At 35.2% G+C, this 25,265-nt stretch overlaps 2 protein-coding genes across 2 annotated transcripts; one reads left to right on the forward strand and one right to left on the reverse strand.

Annotated features, from left to right (window-relative positions):
* Window positions 1–8,588: 8,588 nt before the first annotated feature.
* Window positions 8,589–11,060, forward strand: Argrs-m (arginyl-tRNA synthetase, mitochondrial). Its single transcript, XM_070315656.1, is given in 5 exon segments — window positions 8,589–8,930; window positions 9,049–10,204; window positions 10,290–10,417; window positions 10,504–10,727; window positions 10,799–11,060. Coding segments are annotated over 5 exon segments (1,695 nt in total). The 5' UTR covers window positions 8,589–8,894; the 3' UTR covers window positions 10,950–11,060.
* A 360-nt stretch (window positions 11,061–11,420) lies between these two features.
* On the reverse strand, window positions 11,421–21,955 carry LOC138941453 (uncharacterized). Its single transcript, XM_070311136.1, has 3 exons — window positions 18,797–21,955; window positions 11,807–14,533; window positions 11,421–11,502 (listed from the first exon to the last, which is right to left on the reverse strand). The coding sequence occupies exons 1-2, from the start codon at window positions 21,738–21,740 to the stop codon at window positions 11,826–11,828; spliced, it is 5,652 nt and encodes a 1,883-aa protein (XP_070167237.1). The 5' UTR covers window positions 21,741–21,955; the 3' UTR covers window positions 11,421–11,502; window positions 11,807–11,825.
* Window positions 21,956–25,265: the final 3,310 nt, after the last annotated feature.

Consider the following 25,265-nt stretch of genomic DNA (forward strand, 5'->3'; position numbering starts at 1 on the left):
AAGCAGTGGTATCAACGCAGAGTACTGTAAATAATATTAATAATATCATAATCAAATAATATTTCTGTGCATAGGTGCTCCAAAGTATAACTGAGCATTTAATTTTATTTATGACAACTCTTTATTGATCGCGTATTACGTTTTGCAACTCACGACAAATTTACGGAAATATCCTTCGACAAATCCTTGTCGTGTGTCAAGCACCAATGGTGATTTACGGAAATATCGAAACATTCGCCAAACAACACGAACAGAGACGGATGCGCGCGATCTGAATTCTAATGAGACGAATAAGGTGATTTTCTTCTTCAAATCAGTTGTACCACGTGTTCGATGGATCAAATCATAATGAAAAATGTATGTAGGCATGTCTAGGCACTCGGTTCAATATAAATGCAAAAGCGATCAGAGTGTGCGCGCGCGCCCCCCTCCCCCTCCCCCACACGCGCACGCACATACACACACACATACACACAATGGGTTAAAAGCGAAAGAAAGTTTCTTTTTCATCGATATTCTATACGGCACGTCGAAAATGTTAGTCACAAAACCCGGTTGTCGAATTTAATACAAAGCGGATGAAGTTTTGCTTTTCTTGAAGAAGCTTTATTTTTCCTAGATTTGCCTTCTCCTTTTTATCAACTTTTTCCGCGTTAACGTTGTCATGAAATGTAGCTAGGACTTACGGAAATTTCTTCTCACGCACAATTTGTATATTAAATATTTATTAAAAGTATATAAAATTTGAATCAATTATATAACGTAATTAAATGTAACTTTCCCTTTAATGTTGAATGCATAATGAAATAGAAATGTATATACATGTATTGTAATTATAACGAATATAATTACTGATTGTGAGTACGTAAAATATAAATTGAGCACAAGCAGACGTATATTGAAATGCGCTTGTAATTTGCTAGCAACCTCGTCTAATTTACAGAATTAATCTATATAAAAAAAAAACACACACACACTGGTTAATAGATCGAATAGCAGACACGTTGCATTAAAATTTTACATATTTTTCATGTTTACCAGAGATGAAAAAGCAGCTTGTATGTCTTCAATTTTTAATTTTCTTTTTTTTCTATTTATTTTTATTAGCGGCACAAACACACATGTATGTTAAAATCGCTAAAACGTTTGGTCAAGTTTTGGTAATACATATTTTTAAAATTATAAAATGTGAATTTTTTTTTTTTTTTTTTTTTTTTTTTTTTGTGATGAGTGGATATAGCTATTTCGGAAAAATTTTGAAAACCTTTTTGAGATATCCATGTGTGGAAAGAGAAGGCTCTTGCTGTGTGGTGCGCCTTTTTTGGAACGCTAAGTATATTACACGCCCGCGTATATACCATATATTTGCGGTTATAAATTTTCCATAAATATGCGGATACATAAAATGCATTTTCTGGGTACGTGTGTTGCAATATCGAACGCGCAATATATTTTAGCGCGACAGTGGCATTATTTCGTGCACGTTGCCTAGTCATAAATCTAAAAATCGCCCCTCTAACGGCATATACTTTCCCGTTATGCATGAAATTCGAAATCAATTTGATTCTAAACTGAACCTTCGCCAAAGAAATCCGCATAATCAAATCAACATTGGACGTGAACGATGTCAAAAACTTTAACATATTTAAATTTAATTGTCTAAAGATTTAACGAGACAAATCACCAAATCGAAGTATAAAATTATTCGAGGTCAAGATAATATAAATAAGCATTATATAAATTGATCAGAGTTATAGATTCGATGTGTACATATGTATATTATATCCGTATGAATTTGAAAAAGATCTTAAGATTTTTTACATTTGTTTGTCGCTTGAAAATTAACAGTCGTATCCTGCTTTGGAGAAGCTGTTTCATTAGTTTAAAAGCTTTCTTATACAGCATCGTCTTGTATTAGTTGCCTATTCGATTTATCGATGAACACTGCTTCCATCGTCTAGTTTATACGGTCACTGCTTTCCAGATCGTTTAACTCGCGTAATGTGAAACAGTACGCTTGGCGAATTACTCGACGCGACATGTCGTTTACTTCAAAGGTCGCTAGGATACCGATACTCTTTCTATACTACATTGAGTACATTGGAAATTTAAAGAACAATTCACACGCACACATATAAATAAATAATAAAATTATTGCGCAAAAACATTTGGCTCAATTTTAATTTTCATTTTTGTTCTTCAACTTTTTTAATAGGAAAAATTTTTTAATAAAAATGTAGATTAGTGGATTATGTCTGAAATGTGGATTACTTTTTCCAAGAAACAAACACACTTAGGCAAATAAACTTGTTTATTAAATTAAAACACTTTGATTGTATGAATGTGCGTGTCAATCTGTGTAATTAATTTAATTAATTAATTAAATTTAATATTTCTAGCTATATCATTTCTTGAAGCGAACGGCAAATCCGAGATATTAATGCCTTTCTCTCTCTCTCTCTCTCTCTCGTAGATATATATCGATGTGATTTTATGGCGTTGTTCTTCTCGCAAGACGAGATCGGATGCCAGCGACGCTCCGAAGGAATTACATTTGAAATTGTAATACGTCCTCTTTTTTATACTCTGGAGAGTACATGCTATTCACCTTTCGGATTTCCTTCCAAGATCCTTGTTTTCAAGGATCGCTCTTTACATCCTCGCTGAATCCCATGTGCATCATAGCGAGATTACAATTTGGATTTATGACATTGTTATAATTAAAAGACTCGTAGAAATCATGATTATTTATATCATCCGTGAATACGCCGTGAACGGCTTTATTTATTGAAATTTTATTACACGTAAATAATCTTTTCTGAATAATATTTATTTTCGAGATATTTTAATTATAAAAATTAAAGTAATGAAAATTTATAGTTCCCAAATAAAAAATTTCTATTTTCTCTCTGTCAATTTTATCCTATTTTGTTATATTAAATAGTATTTTATCTCAATATTCCGTAATGTTCATTCCAGTCGAACATGCAATATCAAATTGTTGAATTAAACAATTATATATACATTTTTTTTTTTTTTCCCAGAAATAAAACCATCTTTTATACGCGCATCATTTAACTTTTATATTATAAAGTGAGATTATTCAATCATTAATTACACTTCTCCAATTATAGATGGGGTTAGAAATGGTGTAAGGCATAATAATATTAAGAAATACATTTGGAAAATTTTACCTCCCGTCTTATATTACTTGATGAACAATAAAAATGAGCAGACGTCGTTGATAAAGTTCCTTTGATGTTTTAATATTCTCCTAAAAATACTTGACTTTTACGTCGAAATGTCTATTGATTCGACACTAAAAAAAACTCATTGCAGGTTTCTATGCATATTTGCAGTGTTTGCTCTTCCTCGGAAACTCCGTTTGGAACTACCGGAATTACCGAGATGAAAAAAATAAGGTCTCTTTTTATTAATAGAATATTATACATATTATACAGGCAGAAACTATTAGAACGTGACTTTTTAAATTTTTCACATACATCGAATCGAGAAAAAGAAAAGACGGAAAATTATAATCTATTATTACTTATACTCTGCGACTCTGTGTTATATTTATTTTACATTTTTCTTGTATATTTTACATCTCCATTTTGCGTCCGACTCGTATTGTCCTCTGTCTCTCTGGTTTTTCCATTTTTTATTTTTTAATCTAACTTTATTGTAACTGTATCCATTTTCGGATTAAAAGTATGTGAAAAATTATAAAATTCTTTGATCTCTTTAAATATTTCGTTTCTTTTCTTCTCAAAGTACTTTCTTTTATTTCTCTACGTCTATTTATTTTTTCTCTCTCTCTCGCTTTCCCCTTCTTCTCTTGAATTGGCATTAAATATACATAAAAATTCGTAGAAATTTATAGATTATAAATGAAATTCGCAAAATTTGGAGCAATTGTAATTTATGGTTTTGTAGTATTCTGTATTATTATAGTTGGTTCCGATGTTCGAACGGAATGTTCACACAATTGAGAATAGAAGGAGACGAAGGGAAGAGACAAATATATCGCTATCCGCCATTGTTATTCCTCCTCCTGAAGGAGACGGCTTATCCTTGACAAGCAGGAAGAACCCATCTAATAACGAAAACCCTTCCCGCATAATATATAGGATAACTCAGCATCAAACATTTTAAGCTAAAGATAATAAACACCCAAACTTGTTAGCTTCTCGATGAGGGTTTTGTTCAAATTACGCGTAAGTAAAGAGAAAGACCCGAGGAACGATTTAATATTGAAAATTATAAGCTATTATGAAAAATCAAATATCAAAAATATAATAAACTTCAAGTTGCGGCTTTATTCCGATAAAAATTTAATCGCCTTAATGTTGAATCCAGAACACTTAATGAAGAAGAGGGTATTACACGAAGTCTCATTTATTACTTTTAATATATACAAGCTTCCGATATCTATAAATATATTAAATGATACAAATTCTCCTACATTCGTTACTTAATAATATTATTTTAATAATATTAGGAATGACATATCATGATTTATATTATCAATATATTATTTAAGAGAAGCTTATCAATCTTGCTTGGAATTATTTCTGTATTAATATCCATAAGCGTGTGAATGTATTACATATTAGTTTCATAAAAAAAAAAAAATTATTATTAAACAGATGCACAATTTCATATCTACATCACGAAAAGCTTGAGAAACCTCGCGTGAGAATCGTCTCCACGAGTCTCATTTACATATCAGTTACGCGGCAGTAAAACACCCTTTCTTACAAGCAGCCGTACCACCCCTAACTCCTTCCATACACGACTATACAGTCCCGACGTCATAGTATGCTACGATCTTATGCCAACCTCTCGCGTGCAATCTTCTTACCGGGGTTACATAGTTAAAATACGCCGCTGAGAATTGGGTAGACTAAGGCTTTTACCTCGTGCTTATGCCTATTGTCGTTCTCTGTTCGAGAAAGATCAGCTTAAAACAGATTTTTCAAAATTAATGCGAATATATACAAGTACTTTGATAATTAAGTTTGTAAACATACCTTCTTCTTGTAATCAAGAAACGCTAAAGATGCATTAAAATATAGTAGTTTTTATCTTTGCATATTTTTATATTTTCCATATATATATATATACGTACACTTCACTCCAATAGTGTGCGAACAAAACATTCAATAATTGCTATTTAATTAAAACTTTTTCATAGAAATTCAAAGAATTAAATAATATATTTTTTTAAATGGACTATATCAATATTAAATCTTTTTTTAAAAATTTCGCGAATAAAGAATTTATGCAAATAAAACGAAAAAAAGATTGTAAAAAAGATATTTTTTATATATTAAAAAAAAAGCGATAGTACGCGTTATTATTTTTAAATGGGATAAACCATTTGTTGAATCGAAAAACATTTTCACTGACATCCCCGATTGATATTCTACTCCGAGAATATTTATTTTCCTACGAATTAATCACATACACAGGAACATGAGAATTTTAGCGTCAACGCTGAGGCTGAAAGGATTTTGGGCGGTGGCGCGAATACTTTCAGACACGCTCGAGAAAGGATCGTGGAAAATTTAATACCGCGCCGCCTATCGCCGTTCCAGATCTTCGCGCCTCGGCCTCGCCATTCTGGGTTAATCTCTTTTTAGCTGAGCTCCATCGCTCTACAACTTTCTTGCTCGATATATCCCATAATGTTTACTACCTTTCGAACGTCAAGCGCTCGCTCGTTCGAGAGGATCCCGAAATAGGCGATGACGCATTTGTTGCAGCGAAAAAAAGCGATCGATAAAACAAATTTTACAAAGGATGATTTCATTAAAATACGATTAGTCTGCGTGTGTCAGAAAATTATAAAGAAACACAAGCAGATATATATCAGCAGCTTTTTGAGAAAACTGCTGATACGATCGCTTTGTTACACTCTATATATATATATATATTTCTTTCTCTTTCCCCTTCCCCTCTTAATTTTTTAAAACTTATTTGCCAAAATTTGTTTGTTGTTAAAAAGACAATAATAATTTTGAGATATCAATATTCTAAGTTTACGATTTCAAGTTAAAAGCTTATCCCAAAGGCCCGTTTTTTTTTTTTTATCGAGCACTGGGGAAATGAAAAGGTAGAAAAGGATTTTGAAACTATTGATTCTGAATGACACATTGACAGTTTGGCAGATGTGAGGGAGCCTCCCAACACGTGCACGTGGAAACTTTACCTCTTCTTTTGTATTCTTTATCGACTATTATATATATATATATATATAAGTGCATAGATAGGTACAAGAGAACTCCATTAACCATATTGCATACGCGCAATAATATTATTTTTTTATTTGTTATTTTTATATAAAAATATATTTATAGTGTGCATTCACACAATATCAATTGGTATTAAAATAGAGATAAAACAAAATCTTTCTATTAAGAATTTTCTGCGTGTGGGATTATACATTGTAGCCGAACTAACGATGACCAAGATAATAATTTCTGTATTATAATCCCGCATTGTATCATCGTTGACAGTTACTCTGATATTCTCGATCGAAGCGCAGCTTTGAATGGCATTAAACTGACAATGAGTCTGCCATATTGGCATTATGCCAGACGTACGCGAATTGCGATAGAAAGAAAAGGCGATTGACTTTCGCGTATTTCGAAATACAACATATATTAAAAATTTACGGGACGTTGGATACAATAAATTGATATGTAAAGTCATTTTGTCAATATTGCAAAATCAGATATCGTGAAACGAATTTATTTGAATGAAATATTGTATTAAATATTTAGAATAAAAAATAAAAAATTGTAAGCATGTCTAGAAATATATATTTTCTGATTTTAATTAATTTTAATCAAATTATTAATCGTTTATTATAAGTAAATAATTTAACATACTTGTACGATTTAATATTCCGCGATATATGTCATAGTACGCAAAATATTCGGCTACAAATTATCAATAACATGGGTTTTGGCCTTGGCGGCGTAAACATTAGCACGATATTATTAACGTATTATAGTCTATCAGTCGGACGGCGACACTCGAACAGTAAGGTGGTAGAGCGCGAACATTATTAAATTCCTTTTCTAAACGAGATCGTAACAAGTATCGGAGAATAATTTAATACGATAAATAAAATTAATTATCTTTTATCTTATATATCTTAAATAATACATAATTATATCGCAACGATAAATTTCGAGGCGCGTATTTCGCGTGATTTAACCAAGAGTCGAAGTGACAGGAATCAAAATTATTTTGTCGTGATTTTTTTCTTCCTTTATAAGCAATAATTATCTCTTTAAAAATATTTCAAATTTAATAATATTTTGTCCGATACTTTATCGTTTGACTTTTCGACGATTTAAATATGATTCGGATCGAGAACGCGCAATAAAATAGTCGAATTGTATCCGTCCGAGTAATTAACGATAAGCTCCGTAATATTATTAATCGTTTATTAAATAAATAATTTAAAATATTTGTACGATTTAATATTCCGCGATATACGTCATAGTACGCAAAATATTCGGCTACAAATTATCAATAACATGGTTTTTGGCCTTGGCGGCGTAAACATTAGCACGCTATTGTTAACGTATTATGGCCTATCAATCGCACGGCGACACTCGAACAGTAAGGTGGTAGAGCGCGAACATTATTAAATTCCTTTTCTAAACGAGATCGTAACAAATATCGGAGAATAATTTAATACGATAAATAAAATTAATTATCTTTTATCTTATATATCTTAAATAATACATAATTATATCGCAACGATAAATTTCAAGGCGCGTATCATTTGATGCGAATTCTATGGCACTCAGCATGGAGTGTCAGAAAATGCATTGTTGACTACTGCTGACGAAATATTTGGTTGTGAAGATGGAGCCGTAATTGCTTCATCGATCTTCGCTGCAAGTTCTGTCAATCCCTTACTCTGCTCAATGAAAGACTTATGACAGCCTCTATGTCCAATCGTTTTTTAGTTGTAAAGGAATCAGAAGGGGGCACCTTGCGCTTGGTGCCAATCTTGGACATAGCTCTCTGCACCTGTGCTACTGCATTATTGCTTTCAAATCCCGAAGTAATTGCAGATGATTGTATCGTAGGAGATGGTGTAGCAAAAAGTGTTGTTGCAAGAGCAAGTGGCGAACAGGAATCCCCTTATACATAAGGAAATTGACCAATCAATTTCTTTATGCATATGCTTATGAACCAATCAATTTCCTTATGCTTACGGTTATGCAAAAGTCTGTGCTCGGGCCCTTAAGCCCGTATCAGACTACGCATTGAAAATTAAGGATTGAAGATTAAAGATTGGAATTTGACTAATCAGAACTAAAGGGACTAAAATTTCTTTGTCCTAAATGGTCAAATTTCAATTTTGAATCTTGAATCTCAATCTAATTTCAACTTAGAATTTATCTCGTTTAAATTCTGCGCATTTTTCTGCGCAGACGCTCGACGCTTAACGCTGCCATGTAAAGGCACTTTTAGGGCGCGTTCCACTTAACGACCGCAACGCTCGCGAGCATCATTTGTCTTTGTTTAACTTTCGATGAACAACAAGGATGAAATGATACCGTGAGCGTTGCGGTCGTTAAGTGGAACGCGCCCTTAATCTAACCGGGCTCCGAACTCAGAGCTCCGAGTTTGATGAAATTGGCATAGTGCAATGTGCAATCATCGAATCTGTGTGATTGGCATTGAATATTTCTGATTTTTTCCTGTTCAACATTGCTCATATATGAATAAATGATCTGATATTACAACATACATAGTTCATGTTATGATAATACCGGTTAGTCACTTTTCTCTTGAAGATAATTCCAAATAAAAACATATATATAATCGATTATTTTATTTAAATTATTAAATTATCGAACATTATGAGTAATAGTATGAGAACTACAATTTTAAAAAAGGTATTTTCTTTTTTATTATAAAATTACTACTCATTATTATTGAGATATATTACACAAAAGTTAACTGTTTGGAATCGCTTTTGATACATTTAATTATCTTTCAATTTATTTATTTCAGATTACAAAATCTTTACAAAGTGATAACAATATAAACATATCTGATATTGCATCTTATTTGCATTTTAAAACACAGAAAACAAATGGAATTTATTCTTTTTTACTTCCATTAAAAACCAGACAATATGATATGCAAAATAAAGTATATAATATCATAGATAATGATTTAGATAGTATTTTTAATGTCAGTATAGAAAACAATGCAATATCCTTCAACTTTTCCAGAGAGAAGTGCATTAAAGAAATTTTGGAATGTAATTGTTTTACAGTATCGGCACCAACTTTTGTCAATAATAAGAAAAATGTAATAGTAGAGTTTAGTTCACCTAATATCGCAAAACCCTTTCACCTAGGACATCTAAGATCCACAATAATAGGAAATTACATTGCTAATATCAACAATTTTGTAGAAAATAACGTCAAGAAAATAAATTACTTAGGTGACTGGGGCACACAATACGGTCTAGTTCAATTGGGAATTGATATGACAGATCTCAGTGAGGATGAAATGAAAAAGAGTCCTATAAAAGCGTTATACACAGCTTATGTTACTGCCAATAAATTGGCTGAAACAGATTCGTCTATATTAGATCGTGCAAGAGAAATATTTAATGATTTGGAAACTGGCATAGGAGTCACATGTGAACAATGGAAAGCATTCAAACAATATACTATCGAAGAATTGAAAAGGACTTATGGTAGAATTGGAAGCAGTGGTATCAACGCAGAGTACTAATCTATGTATAGTGCCAAGAATATGGAGAAAATAATTATGTTAATGGAGAAAATGCAGTTATTAATAACAGATGAACAAAATAGAAAAGTTGTACATCTAGAAAACGGTAAAATCGTTCCTTTAATCAAAAGCGACGGTTCTACTCTATATATAGCTAGAGATATTGCAGCAGCTATCGATAGATTTGAAAAAAATAATTTTGACTGTATGTATTATGTAGTGGATAATACTCAAGCCGAACATTTTTTAAACCTGTTGGAGGTATTGAGACAAATGAAAATGCCATGGGTTGAAAGATTGAAACATGTAAAATTTGGTCGATTACATGGTATGCGTACGAGAAAAGGAAGTATAATGTTTTTAGAAGATATCTTAAACATCACTAGAGACATCATGAAACAGAAACAATTACATTCACCTAGTAAGATAATATCAATATTATTTTAATTAAAAATTAAAATATAATGTCTAATATCAATCTAATTATCTTGCAATATTTTTTTCAGCTACCAAGGTCCATTTAGATTCAGCAGATAATAGTTCGGATATATTAGGCATTTCTGCGATAATAATTAACGATTTGAAGAAGAGACGACAACGGGATTACACAATCGATTTAAATGCAGCATTTGATGTAAATTTCTTATTACAATTTATGCACAATTACCTAATTTTACATTTAATGTATGATTTGGTTTTTTAATTTTTTTGCAAGGTCAGTTGAAAGGAGACACTGGGGTGAAGCTGCAATACACTCATTGCCGACTCGTTAACTTGAAGCGCAATTGCGGCACTGCCTTACCTTCGGAATGCGAACCAAGCCTTTTACGAGAAGAAGTTGTTGATGATTTAATCATATTAATTGTCAAATTTGAAGAGGTAGTATTGAAATCATACGAAGAAATGGAACCGTGCATATTAACTGGATATCTTTTTCATTTAAGGTAAGTGCACATTCTGCATCAAATGTCTATTATAATTATTTCATTGAGATCAACAGTTTTTTTTTACACAGCCACGCAATTAATAAGGCCTTCAAAATGTTGAGAATAAAAAACGAATCACCTGATGTTGCTAGTCAAAGACTATTGTTGTTTCATGTTGCTAGAAATGTCCTCGGACAAGGTATGAAATTACTTGGTCTAATGCCTCTAGAGGAAATGTAACGCGCTGTGAAAAGATAGTGAGTCAAAACACAGTGCATTGTTTCTAATTTGCTATTGTGGAAACTATATATTATAAAATATATACGCGGTTTTTTTTTTTTTTTTTTTTTTTTTTTTTTTTTTTTTTTTTTGACGAATGTAATATTTTTCGAAATAAAATAGTGTTGTTTCATATGATTTTATTGTATGCACAATGAAAATTATTACACCATGTTAGAATAAGTAGATTAACGTTTTTTCCAAGTGAACTTTCTCCTGGCACCTTCTTGACCCCATTTCTTCCTCTCGCGTCTTCTCCAATCTCTTGTTAAAAGACCAGCTATTCGAAAATAAATAATAAAAATGCATTATGATATTTGCACGTGATTTCTCGTATCGATTGTTTCTTACCAACTCGCATTTTTTCGAGCAACGATCTGTCTATGAAGCTGCGTAAACCCCATGCGATACCCCAACGCACAACGCCACACTGACCAGTAGGTCCACCATTCTTAACTGTGGCCTCGATGTCCACTTTATCGGTCATGTTCGTAAAAAGTAATGGAAATATAATCTGTAACAGATAAAATATAAGGCGCATTAGAGAAAATTCATTTAAAATCACGAGTACAGATAGGTCAAGACAGATCTTTTTAAAAACTTTCTCGATCAAATGTAATTGCATCTCATAATTGGGAATCACAGGAAGAGGTACATCTACAATGGAGAAAAGTAAACATAGGAGTGAATAAAAGTATAAATATATTTAATAATGGATGGTAGAAAGAGAGGGAGAAATGCAGAAATAATTTTAATGAAAGAAATTCTAAGATCAATTATGAAATTATTGTACCGTCGAGATTAATGTCAGATCATACCGATATCGAATCATCCGATTTACAACGAGGTATATTTATCTTTTGCTAATGTTGTTACAACAGTTTCCAGCATTTTGTTCATCTCTAATAATTGCACTCTCAACAATTTTACAGCATCTTCGTTCACTTTCATTGTAGCGATCAGTTTCTCAATCGTCGTTTGTAAGACTGCATCGGAGACCTCCTCGTTCTGCTTCAACCAGGCAGCATGATCGTTTAGATTGATGTCGTCGTTCGTGGAGATGATATTTTTTTGCGCTATCTCGTATGCGGCTTTCATTATATCTTTGGGCAATCGCTTCTCAAGCGGATTAAGCGGTTTGACCACGAGCACGCGTTTTCTATTTTCAATATCGATTTTATGATCCGACAGCCACTTGCGGAAAGCATATGGGATTGTAGTGTTATGCAAGACCATCTCTGTGAAAAGGATCATTTTTGTCTGCCTCACCAGTTTCGTGAGTCCAGCGTGATTTCTCAGACCCTGTATATCATGCACAGCGATACCAACTAATAGATTCATCAGAATCACCGTGACGAACACTATGAACAGTGTAAAGAGGATCTGCGAGCAAACTGATAAAGGGTGATAAATGATGAAGGAATCGCTTGCCATCGATTCACCATCCGCTGGATTGATGAGCCCCTCAAAGTCTAGTTCGCCGGCCATCATGGCCAGGACCTTGATCAGTCCGGTGAAGGGGTTATCAAAGGCAGGTTCGCCCGCGAATATCACGCAGAAACTGATAGTGAAGCCTATCAGCAACCCAGAATACGCCAGCAACAGTTTAGCGAACTCGAACTGGATGTGCGTGAACATGGCGACGTAAGTGCCGAAGGCTGGTAGTTGGCCTACCATCAGCATCAGATTAGTCCAGGCGCAGAGTATGGCAAACGCACCGACGTAATTCTGCCAATCGTAGGTGCGCCCGGTGTAAACAAAGGATGTGACAAACACGCTTATAATCACTACGCCGTCCAGGACATTATCGATATTGGAAAAGTATTGTAAGGCCGATTTGTAAACCATGAAGCCGAATATCTTTCTCGGTATAGTGATGCACGTCAGCACTAGCGCGAGATACCATTGAATCTCGATGAACGGTCTGCGAAAAAGAAAATGAACTGCTCGTTTACTACCGCATATCTTCGAGTTGTCGGTGGTAACCTCGTTGTGATTATAACACTTGTATGCTAAAGCGGTTAGCACGTAAGTGGTCATGCATATTACCGTCATGGCGTATAGAAATATACGCAGCAGATAGAGCTTGCGTATCTTTTCCCATTTGAGGTGTAGGAAAGCCATGACCAACGGATGCGACAGGAGATCCTTCCGATGCTCCTGCACGAAAGTGTTTATGAAGCTGGTTTCGCACTGACTATTGCTAGGAAAGAGAATGTCAAAGTACAGTCGCATCTCGAACTCACGATTATGCGATACCGGTCGGGTCAATCTGATCGAAGCGTCCAATCGCTGTCGGAACACATGCAGTGACTCGGGAATCTTTTTCAACACGATGTTTAGAGCAGACAGTCCGGTACATGTGGTTGCGCTGACATCGGCGCCCGCCCAGATGAGCGCGTCGACGCACCGCGACTGCTCGTTCAAGGCGGCAATGTGAAGTGGTGTAAAGCCGGTCCGATCAGCCGCGTTTACAAAAGCGCCCCGTTTCAGCAGCAGCTGCACCAACTCGGCGGACGAGTCGGTGCTCATCACGGCGAAGTGCAACGGCGTCCTGTGTTCTCTGTCCACAGCGTTGACGCCGGTTGACGTCGACGATGACAGTAGCTCGACACACGGTATCGACTGCACAAAGCAGGCCACGTGCAATGGTGTCTGACCTAGGTGATTCTTCTCGACGACGCTGGCGCCGCGTTCGAGAAGCAGTTGCACTGTTTCCACTGCTTTCGCGCGTACGGCGCTATGCAAAACTGGCTCGACCACCTCCTGACAGATGTAATTGAGCTTGGCGCCATTGTCCAGCAGCGTAGCTGCGACTTGCCAGCTGTTGCCCAGCGCCGCGAAATGAAGCGACGTGTAACGGGTGATGAGGCTTTCGTAGTTGACATCGGCGCCTCTCCCTATCAGATATTCCACGCAGTCGACTCTATTGCCCAACGAAGCGGCTAGAATGGCGTTGACACCGGTGCGCGGCTCTACGTAGTCGTAATGCGCGCCGGCCTTCTCCAGCTCCGGCAGAAGATGCAGCAAACCGCGATAGGACGCCCAAATGTAAGCGACATTCTGTAATCTCTCGCTCTTGCACGCGTCCGGCAGAGCGCGGGTTTTCTCCATATTGAGTAATAGCTTAGTCTCTGTCGGATCGACGATAGACCATATCGCCGATCTCAGTTTCGTGCCATTCACATAGTGATTCTTGCAACATTCCAGGTTATCGAAGAAGAGAGACTCGTCGGCCGGTGGCGGCACGCCGGCATCGATCTCGATCCGCTTGCTATCAATCTCTGATGCGGATCTTATGTCATCGATCGTGATCTTTCGCGAACAATCCTCTGCTGCGTACGTGCATCTCAAGGATCTATAGGTGGAAGCCAATCTCACGGAGAGCGAATCGTCTTTCTGACGATTGTTGAAGCTGGAGTAGAGACGTTGTCTACCCTCATCGAGAATAATCGGCAGCTTCAAAGTGTCTGTCTTGAGATCAGTCTTGTTTTTTGCTCCTTCTGAACCTCGCTCATTTTTGTACATGCTGGCACGAATCGAGATTTATTTATGACCGAGGATAAGTTTGCCGATTAACAATATTTCGCTTCTCTCCCTATTTCTTCAAGTCAAATTCGAGGATACGCGTTTTTTTTTTATCTGGTCTCGTTCAAATCATTCGCAATCTAGTGACATGATCGTTTGTATTTTTACAGTTGTTTTTTCCTGTTATCTCAGCTATTTCCGCATTCTTGTAGGCAAGGACTCATACTCTAGATCTTATCTCATTCGAACCATTTGTGATTATAATAATCCTGTCATCTCTGTTGCTTCACGTGTCCTTCTCACAATCAGAGTTATTTCAGTTCTCAAATATGTTATCGTGTTTAGTTTCCGATATAAGTGTCCGTAATTGAACACCAAGTAGTTATCGATGATTCGCGCGTAGAGACATCCCGATTACCGATTTAATCATATTTTGCATTCATCCGAATAATTTATGAGGGATAAAGTTGTTTTTTTTTAGGCTCCGATATGTTTTATATTCTTTCTTTCACGCTAGAATATACATAATAAATAATGTACTGCATTCACACACACGTTTAATTGTATTGCTATGTTAGAAAGAGGAGAGAGAGAGAGAGAGCAATCTCTCTTGATTTGCATTAATACTATATTTTATCGTTTTTCGTTTACTATTAAAGGTCCAACAGAAGTGTCGATACTGATTTTGTAAATGTATATTATTGTAGCATATTAAAAATATTGGTGCGTCTTAGTATGTCAAGACTTCAAATAATAAGAGCCCAATTGTTTTTCACCAACATCATGTCTCCTCTTTTCTCTTCATATAGTCGCCACTTTATCTTCCCGTTTAACGTTCCTACTTTTGGGGATCCGTATTTATAAGAGTCTAAGAACTGACCGAGAAAAATCCATTTGAAATTCAAAGACGAACGCCGAGAAGGATTTCAGGCACATGTTCTAACTTCTAACATAAAGAAGATACGTCAGCTCGAGATCTTGTCATGTCATTGTCGAGCTATCTTTATCATTGCCCGCTCGACGATCTCGCGAACATTACGGACGGACTTGACCGTTTCATACGATCGCACTACACATACTGCACAACGTACTTACTTTGCATACATCTCTGCCAGTCGATCGAATGCTCGGGAAGAAGAATTCGAGAGCAGGGAGATAGAAGCGCGACGGACAAAATGTATAAATATAAAGAGAGATGTAGGTCGATATCGAGATCTAGTTCTCGTACATACGATAAACCGTCCTGTTAAATTCCGGTTTGATCTGAACGATGCTGGAAAGTACTGTTGGAAAGTCGCTCGATTTTCATTCTAGGACACGTTATATTTGTTAATGTTTTATTATTTATATCTGCTATCGTTGAGAAAATACTCTCAGATGCAGATATTTGCGTTCTTAATCATGTAACGATAAAACCGTTCTTCTCTTGTTGAAAATCAATGAGAATGAAGGCTAAATACATAAAAGATAAGAAGATTTTGCGACGCATGAAAAATGTTTATAATACATAAATTGAATTTACCAAGTACGTTAATTTTTGTGGCAAACTCTAATAGTTTTAAATAGCTTATGAAATTTAAATAGAGCTCATTCTCCAATATTACGAAAATCCAGCGATAGATCAATCGTCATTCGTTATTCCCGCCTCCGTTTAATTTGCTGTTTATTATCTATTTTTTTATCCGATTTTTTTGGTATATTGCAGAAAATATTTTGTGTTCCTTTTTCCTTCTTTCCTCTCTCACATTGCAGAATTTTTTTCTAACTTCTCGAATCTGAATTGCGTATATCTCTAGTCGAATAACTTTCACTGCGTGATCACGAATATGATATAATGACTTGTTTACGTAATTTCTAATTTTGTATTCGTTTTGAGTATATATGCAAAATCAAGAGATATTCTCGAATTGCCTAAAAATCTGAAATTGATGTACGAAATCGTTGGACATGAAATATGTATATTTCGTATTAGTACTTGTTTTAATAAAAATAACACTCAAATTCGAGACACGAAATAGTCTTACGTTGCGATTTTATAGGAGCTGACAAGAGAATCCTTCAGTCCCACAATGCGATGAAACGTGTAATAAATTTTTTACAGAAATCTTTTTCCAGCCGGTCAATTCGATGAATTAAAAAGCATCAAACTGTGTGACGGGTAAATCTGATAGATATAGCACAGAAAATAGCATTCGTTTAAAGTACAAAGTTCAACGTTTCTAAAATTTTAGCCTCCACTACATTCCTCGCTAAAAGATAAATCTCTATAATTTAACGTCCTGGTTTCATCTCGTTGCCGACGAATTATCCTATTTTGAAAGTTGAGATCGGACGAGAGAATTTATACATAATGGAACCGGTTTTGACTATCAGCCGATGCATACTATTAGCATTATATATACAAGGTGTCCCATTTTAATCTCCTCAGGCAAATATCTCAAAAACCAAGCCCGGAAGAGAAAAATGTTTCAGACAAAAGTTGTTTGGTTTCGAGGGGGCCATAAGATGGTACCATTGGTTTGACCCTGGAAAATCATTTGAAGGTCATGTGAAGGTCAACTTTAAAATCTTAAATGGAAAACCCCATTTTTTATTTAGTATTCTTGTAGCTGACATCGAGAGCTTTCCAAAACACTATAATAAAGTATTTTTTCATTAAGTACTTTTTGAGTTATTTTATATTTTAATCTGACATATTTTGATATAAAAAATAAAATATTTCGTAAAATATTCAGTTTTCGATAATCTTACGGTAATACTTTTATGTACAGAATAATGAGACTAATTAATTAGTGCAAAAAAAAAACAAATAATTGTTTAAAAAAATACATTGTAAATAATTTTCTTAAAAACAATTTTTTTTTTATACTAATTGATTTGTCTCATTATTCTGTACATAGAAGTATTACGGTAAGATTATCAAAAACTAAATATTTTACAAGATATTTAATTTTTTATATCAAAATATGTCAGATTAAAATATAAAATAACTCAAAAAGTACTTAATAAAAAAATACTTTAGTGTTTTGGAAAGCTCTCGATGTCAGCTACAAGAATACTAAATAAAAAATGGGGGTTTCCATTTAAGATTTTAAAGTTTACCTTCACATGACCTTCAAATGATTTTCCAAGGTCAAATCATTGTCACCATCTTATGGCCCCCTCGAAACCAAACAACTTTTGTCTGAAACATTTTTCTCTTCCTGGCTTGGTTTTTGAGATATTTGCCTGAGGAGATTAAAATGGGACACCCTGTATATTCTTCAAGTCTGATTTAAGATCTTAAAGTGGAAGGAATTTCACTACTGAGGGATTTAAGACTTTTTTACTAAATTTAATCAATACAGGTTTTACTCATATATGTAACAATAAATATTAATGAAAAATATGCAACAATAGTCCATGTATAATTATTTTATATAGATTTAAAATTTAATGTAATTTTACAAAAATTTATTTCTCTTATTGAAGAATATATAATAATTTAAAAATATTATATAATAATAATAAAGAAAAATAAGTAAAAAAAGAAAATGAATATTGAAAAAGAATGAATATTATATTAAAAAGCAGACAGACGCGTAAAGCCATAAAAATTAAATTATACCGATTTTAAAATAATATGCTACGCCGGTTAATTATATTGTATATAGATATTGACTTCGGAAATAAGGAAATTTTTCTGACGAATCGCACATCTTATAAAAACGTGCGCAACTGTGGAGGAATGTTTAGAATAATGTAAATAGTCCTGTTTTCTCTAAGGTCTCATCAATATATGCTTGTTAGCATTCATGTCACGAAACCTACATTACTTTGGAGATTAGGAATACTAAATACATACTAAATATTTGAAAATATATGTATTTTACAATATTGGAATAGTTTTTCTCTCGTAAGGGAATATTTTTTATAATTGCGTAAAAACAAAATAATTTATTTGCATTTATTATGCAATATATTTTTTTTTAATAAAAAATTCACATATATAAAGATGGAATTAATGCGACTGATATTGGATATACAACCATACAATCATTTGTATCACAGAAATAAAGACAAAAAATAGATAAACAAGTACTTTCTGAAAGATATAAAACGCATAGAAATATCGCAATTCTACGATATTTCAATTATTCATCGTATATCCATTTTTTTATTCCAAATTTCGAAGCACCTCATCGTAAACCGAATAACGATGGAATAGTCGACTTGAAGCGGAATTCATTTCGAACTTTCAACGAAAAGCGTTCCATCATCTTGACAACTTTATTTATTTATATCCTGTGTTTTTACAAGCTCTTGAAGGAGGGCATTATTTTTTTCGCAAATTTCCTTGAGTTCCGCGATATTATCTCTGAATTTGTTACAATCCTGCATCAGCGTGTCCTCACCGATGCAACGACGGCAGGCGTTTATTTCACCCTTGAGACCCGCTTTTGCGTAATAACTTTTTTTGCGCGTCGAGGTGAAACTATTCTGCCCGTCTACTTCCTTAGCGATATTGTAAGAGGCCTCGAGAATGTCGCGCGGTAATCTCTTCTCCCTGGGGTTTAACGGACGAACGGTCAGGACGACGCGTAAAGGCGATGGTAAAAACAACGTTGCCCATCGCATAAACTTGAAGCGTTTCGATGGTGTAAATCCCAAAATTGCCGCCTCCACATTATAGATCAATTTTGTCTGACGAACGAGTTTCGTAAGACCGGCCGTCTTTTGCAGACCCTTGATGTCGTGTACGGCTATGCCAATCAATAGATTCATCAGCACGATCGTCACGAACAGGAGGAACAATGCAAAAAAGAGTTGAATTATGAGTTGGAACAGGAAGGTCGAGTGTTCGAATTTGTGATAACTCTCATCTTTTTCGAATGTGTGGTAACTCTCATTCTGCGGGAAGAAGAGATTTTCGAAGTTTAGCTCGCCGGTCATCATCGCCAGGACTTTGGTGAGACCAATGTGCGGACTGCCGAACGATTTGGTACGCGGAAATATTACACAGAAGCTCGCCGTGAAGCCTACCAACAGACAGGCGTAGGCCAGAAGCAGTTTGAATACCTGTGCTTGTACGCTGGTAAACATGGCGACATATGCGCCGAACACCGGTAGCTGCCCGATCATTAGCATCAGATTGCTCCAACCGCAGAGCACGGCGAAGGCGCCCAGATAATTCAGCCATTCAAGATCATTATTTTCTCCGAATTCTTCCATAATTATGAACGACGTAGCGAACACACTGAGTATCACGAACCACTCGACCAGGTTTTCGATCTGCAAAAATTGTCTGACGGATCGATAACTGGGAATGACGCTTATTTTACGGAAGGCCTCCAATACGCTGAGTACCGCCAACACGTACCACTTAGCCTGGAGTAGCGTTTTGCTTCTGAAAGCATCGTAAGTGGAATTCTGACACAATGACATATTTGTTATAGTCTCGTTCATAGATTCTGATATAATTGTTGTAGTCTCGTCCATAGATTCTGATATATTTGTTGTGGTCTCATACGTAGATTCTTTATAACAGTTGTGAGCCAGAGCGATTATCACCCAGCTCGTAAATATTAGCACGTACAGCAGATAGAAGAACAATCGAGCAGCGTAATATTTTCGGATTTTATGCCATTTGAGATGGAGAAAAGACTGACATAGTGGATGTTCCAAAATCTCCTTGTAACCCTCCTTTACGAAGGCGTCCAGGTAACCGATTTCGGGTAAACGACTGAATCGGTTTCGTCGATGTTGCAATAGTGGATGAAAATCCAGTTGCAGTTCGAGTTCGCCTGCGAATCCCTCCCGGTTTAAGGTGAGAGACGCATCCAGCCTACGCTCGAATACGTCTAGGGAAGTCCGGGTCTTACTCAGGACAACGGACAGAGCGCTGTTACCGCCGATGGTTCTCGCACTGAGATCTGCCTCGAACTTTATCAGCATATTGACGCATCGTGATAACTCGTTAGAGGCAGCGATGTGCAGCGGCGTGTAACCGTATTTGTCGGCTTTGTTCACGTTCGCTCCTCGCTTCAGCAGGAGTTCGGTGATTTCCTCGGTCATCAGGGATTTCCCCAGAGCCAATTGTAGCGGCGTCCGGCCCTCGTCATCCTCCGCGTTGGGATTCGCATGATTCTTCAATAGTATCTCCACACATTCCAAAGAATGTGAGCAAGCGGCCAAATGCAAAGCCGTGTATCCTCGATTATTTTTCAGCTCAAGATCAGCCTTCGCCTCGATTAAAAGAATCAGATTGTCCGCGCAGTCAGCTTCCGCGGCCAAATGCAGAGCGGTGTTTTTCTTGGCGGTAGGCAAGTTTACGTGGCAACCGGCCTTAAGGAGCACGTCCAAGCAAGTCGGGTCGCCTCTGTCGGCCGCGTGATGAATAGCGGCGTATCCGTCCTGATCCAGGCGATCCAGCTCCTTGCTGTTCGGTGCCAATAGAGAGAGCACGTGTAGAGCATTCGAACGTGCTGCTGCATGTAACACCGTCTCTCCGATATTGTCCGGTGATTCCGGACTAATACCGTGCTGCACCAAATATTGGGCAACGTCGAACGCGTCGCCGAAGGCGGCGTAATGAAACGGCGTGTGCTTCATATTGGTATCGATCTTCGCACCCTGTTCTATCAGATACCTGACACCGTCCAGACAGTTTCGAAATGCGCATAAGTGCAATGAAGTGAGACCGTAATTGGGCTCGGTATAATTGACGTTGGCGCCGTTCTGGCACAAATGGCGAATGATATCAGCGTGACCTCTGAAACTCGCTTGCAGCAACAGAATATTGATCTCGTTTGGGGTCGGAAGAACCGTCTCGGCTAGCGTTTCGTTCGCCGCGCTTAGTTCTAAGTTCTCCCAGAGCTGTGTTTTGCAGCATACATGCCTCCTATGCTCCGTCAGGATGTTGCCGATAAAGTCTTCGTTGATGCGCAGGCAAGTGCGATTGATCTCTTCGGAGGCGCGTTCGTTGATGAGAGAATAATCCACGTCCATGGAAGATGTGATAAATGCTGGGCTATCCAAAGACGATCCATAGCGAATGCGACCGCTTTCGAGTTCGCAGTTTTCTTGTTTGGAAAAGCGTCTGTTTTTTAACCGAGTTAGAAACAAGGAAGCTGCACTCGTGCGTGTCAATAAGGTCGGGGCGATCCTTGATACTTGTTCTTCATTGTTTCCCTCCGTCTCTTTCATGGAGTAGGATATGAATTTGTTGTTGAAATTATCCGCCATCTTCGCCTATCGCCGTATTACGTTCAATTACCTATAAACGTGATACATCTATTTGACGAAGCCAGATTGTTTAACAAAAGATATTCTCAATTGGAGAATTAGATTCTAATGAACTGAATCAATTACCGCCCTCCCTTCCGCGATCTTTTTGTCCATATAATTATCTAAAAAATCGTATATAAAATAAAATTTTAAAATGTCGGTATATAAAGCGAGGAATATAGGACATTTATAATATTAACATTTATAACTTTGATAAATTCAAGTGAGATGCGACACGTTCCGTAATGTACATTTTATTTTTCCTGTTTTGATACAAATATTATAAGATTCTAATGTCCAAATCTAATGCAAATTTCGCAAAAATTGGAAGATTTGTTCAATAATTAAGAGAAGCGATCCATAATTTTGTCCTGAGCTGATGATTTATATCTTTTAAAAGATTAATAAGATGATATCGATAATATATTGATACGATAATGCTATTATACCGACGCATAAACTGCAAAGGTAGAAAAAAATACAGAAAGTTTACGGATCTGATAAGAAGTAATAAATTATATTCTGCGGCATCTTACTTATTTACACAATCAAAAATAAATATAGGTTTGTATATTGAGACGAGTAAAATATTGAACACAATTTCAAAGAATTCAAAGATGACTATTATATTTCTATGCGAAGATAAAAATAAAAAATAAAAAATACAGAAATTAATAAAAATCTTTAAATAAAAATCGAATATATAAATAAAAATCAAATATACATATATATTCGCAAAGCTAAATAGAAATAAAAATATAAATAAATTTCTAAATAGAATAAATTTGAAATATATGCAAAAGAATAAATAAAAACTTCAATTACACGGAGGTAAATATTTTGAAATGCTCTTTATCAAGTAAACTGTAAACCTGCTTCTTTCAATAACGGTGTATCTCGGATTTAATCTCACGTCTCGGTTATTACAAATGTCCTTGACAATTGGTATCAAGGTGGAGGTAGTTCTAGATAGGCGAGAAAATTTACCTTGCACACATTTACAAGACAGAACTCGATGCCGGGAGTTGATGATCGTCTCGATCGCATCACCTCGTTCTATCGCCAGATCGATTAACACTGAAAGGCTCTCAGTGAGAGCGAGAGAGCGTACGGGATAGGCTTTTGGCTCCATTATACCGGTTATACTGGCTTCGATGCTACATGTATTCGACAAGACCGACCGGCTATCGGAGATGCGCAGGGAAGGTCATCTTCCTCTCGAAGGACGCCGTATTTTTTCGCGTTTCGCGTTTTTAGCGATACGCATTATAAAGGAAAAGCAAATATCATATAACAAAATTCTCTTCTGAGTATCGTACCGATTCTCTTTAAATCCGTGATTTTCCAATTCGAAAGACAAACAATGAATTTTTTTCTTTTCTGTTTTAATCACACTCATCATAACTTTTAGCACACTGCACTGTATTATTGCTCTTGAGAATCTCTTGAAATTCGACGTAAGCACTTTGTTGCAGACAGATGCACAAATATTTAGATATATTCATCTTCAACAGTGAACAGAAGAGTAGCATTTCCCTGTTGTAGTTAAAATTTAGATCCATCGCAATGCAGATCTGTAATGCGATGCATTTAACATCTAAAAGAGGAGATGGCACTTTGTAGGCCTTAAAAGAAAAATTGAGAGCCAAGATTGAAATATAATTATCAATCTTTAAATTAAATAAAAGAAATTAAACAAAGAAATTGAAAAGTTTTATAAGCGAAAAGTAGTCGGTTGCCTTCATAAAACAAACTCTTAAGGAATGTTAATTAAATTTTTCGAGTTTAGTAAATTTAACCGTCACGATAGAAATTCGTTTAACAATTCCTCTAATCAAAAATTAGCTAGTAGCGTATAATACTTTTTCGCACAATTCCACTATTAGGCGCTATCTTGATAATTAACATAGTTATATGGCATAATCACTAAATGACATAATGAATATAACTTTTTTTTATATAAAAAAATTTAACATCTCCGGTTACTTAAAAGTTATTATAATACCCATTTTCATTGAGAGTGATCTTTTTAATCCAATTTTTTAACTTTCGACAATCGCGTTCTGCGTTTCCAAGAGAAGTATAACACGGAATGCGAAGTAACAGTAGTCGTTTTATTAATAAAATAATAAAGAACGCAAACAATTGACAAATATCATAGATATCTTGGTAAAAGTAATCTCTTGGGATTGGTATATAGAAAAGTGGTATTGGAGAAAAGTCCTTTATCATGTTACAAATTTCGTAATAATTATTAAGAAATTAATTAAAAAAGATCGACCAATTCGCACGAATATAAGCGCACAGCGAGAAAAGACAACTCGTTTTGGGAGGAGCGCTTTACAAATGACAACGGTTATGATGAAGCGGTACATAACGCTGAATAATCTAGCAACCACATATTAATGAGGCTGTCCTTTCTCGCTGCGCGCTAAACTCGCACGAATTGGCCGATCTTTTTAAATTAATTTCTCAATTATTACGAAAATCACAAAATGATAAAGAACTTTTCTCCTTGGTTTCACTTACTCTATCTACATACGAGAGATGATACGGTCAATATCAGACACCCATTATAATATCATTTAAGATTATTTCACATTTTATCAAAAATTTACCAAAAGATATAAGTAAAAGATTTAATGTTTTCCCTATTTTGTTTAAGTGCTATATTAATTATATATTATTATCATTTAAAAATAATTGTATTATTATTCTATAAATATTATTATCCTTGGAATATAAATATGCAGCAGTCACAGAACAGAATGAGAATTAGATTGCAAAATAAATCTTTTATCGCGCAAACAACGCGTATATATTTGTCGAATAAAAATAGAATAGTTTAGATCTAAATATCTAAATCTTTTTTCTGAAAAGAGAGTTTTATTTTGATTGCCTAATTTTTTATCACATGTTAAAATATGATAGAATGCATGTCGCATATTTTTATTTCAATAAGTCATGGAAATCCGGAATATTTTTTAACGAACATAATATCAACTCTTTTCTGACAAAAACTAGGACAAAAATATTTAAAATAAAAGTTATACGAAATTAAAAAAGATTTAATTTTAAGCATATAAACAATAATACAATTTTAAATATTCTCATTTTCTCAGGCAAATTATATAGAATCTAAATTCAAAATTCTAATTGTATATATTTTAATTGTAATTTCCTAATAATAAATAAAATCGATAAATAACGGACGGATAAAAGCCGTGCATAAGGTCATGAACACAAATAAAAGTCAATAAGGAATTAGAAATAATTAATGAACTTTAATAATAGATGTTTCGGTTTTATTTCGAATACAGGATTGACTGTACTGAAGAAGTTCTGAGGTGTGACCGAAACATCTATTATTAAAGTTCATTAGTTATCTCTAATCTTTATTGATTTTTACTTGCATTCATGACCTTGTACGACTCTTATTAGCTCGTTATCGATTCTATTTATAATACTTATAGCCTTTACGAT

The sequence above is a fragment of the Polyergus mexicanus genome, unplaced genomic scaffold, assembly GCF_030449975.1.
Source record: "Polyergus mexicanus isolate NDT 795.1 unplaced genomic scaffold, iyPolMexi1.0 SCAF_2, whole genome shotgun sequence".
In the NCBI taxonomy this organism is placed as follows: domain Eukaryota; kingdom Metazoa; phylum Arthropoda; class Insecta; order Hymenoptera; family Formicidae; genus Polyergus; species Polyergus mexicanus.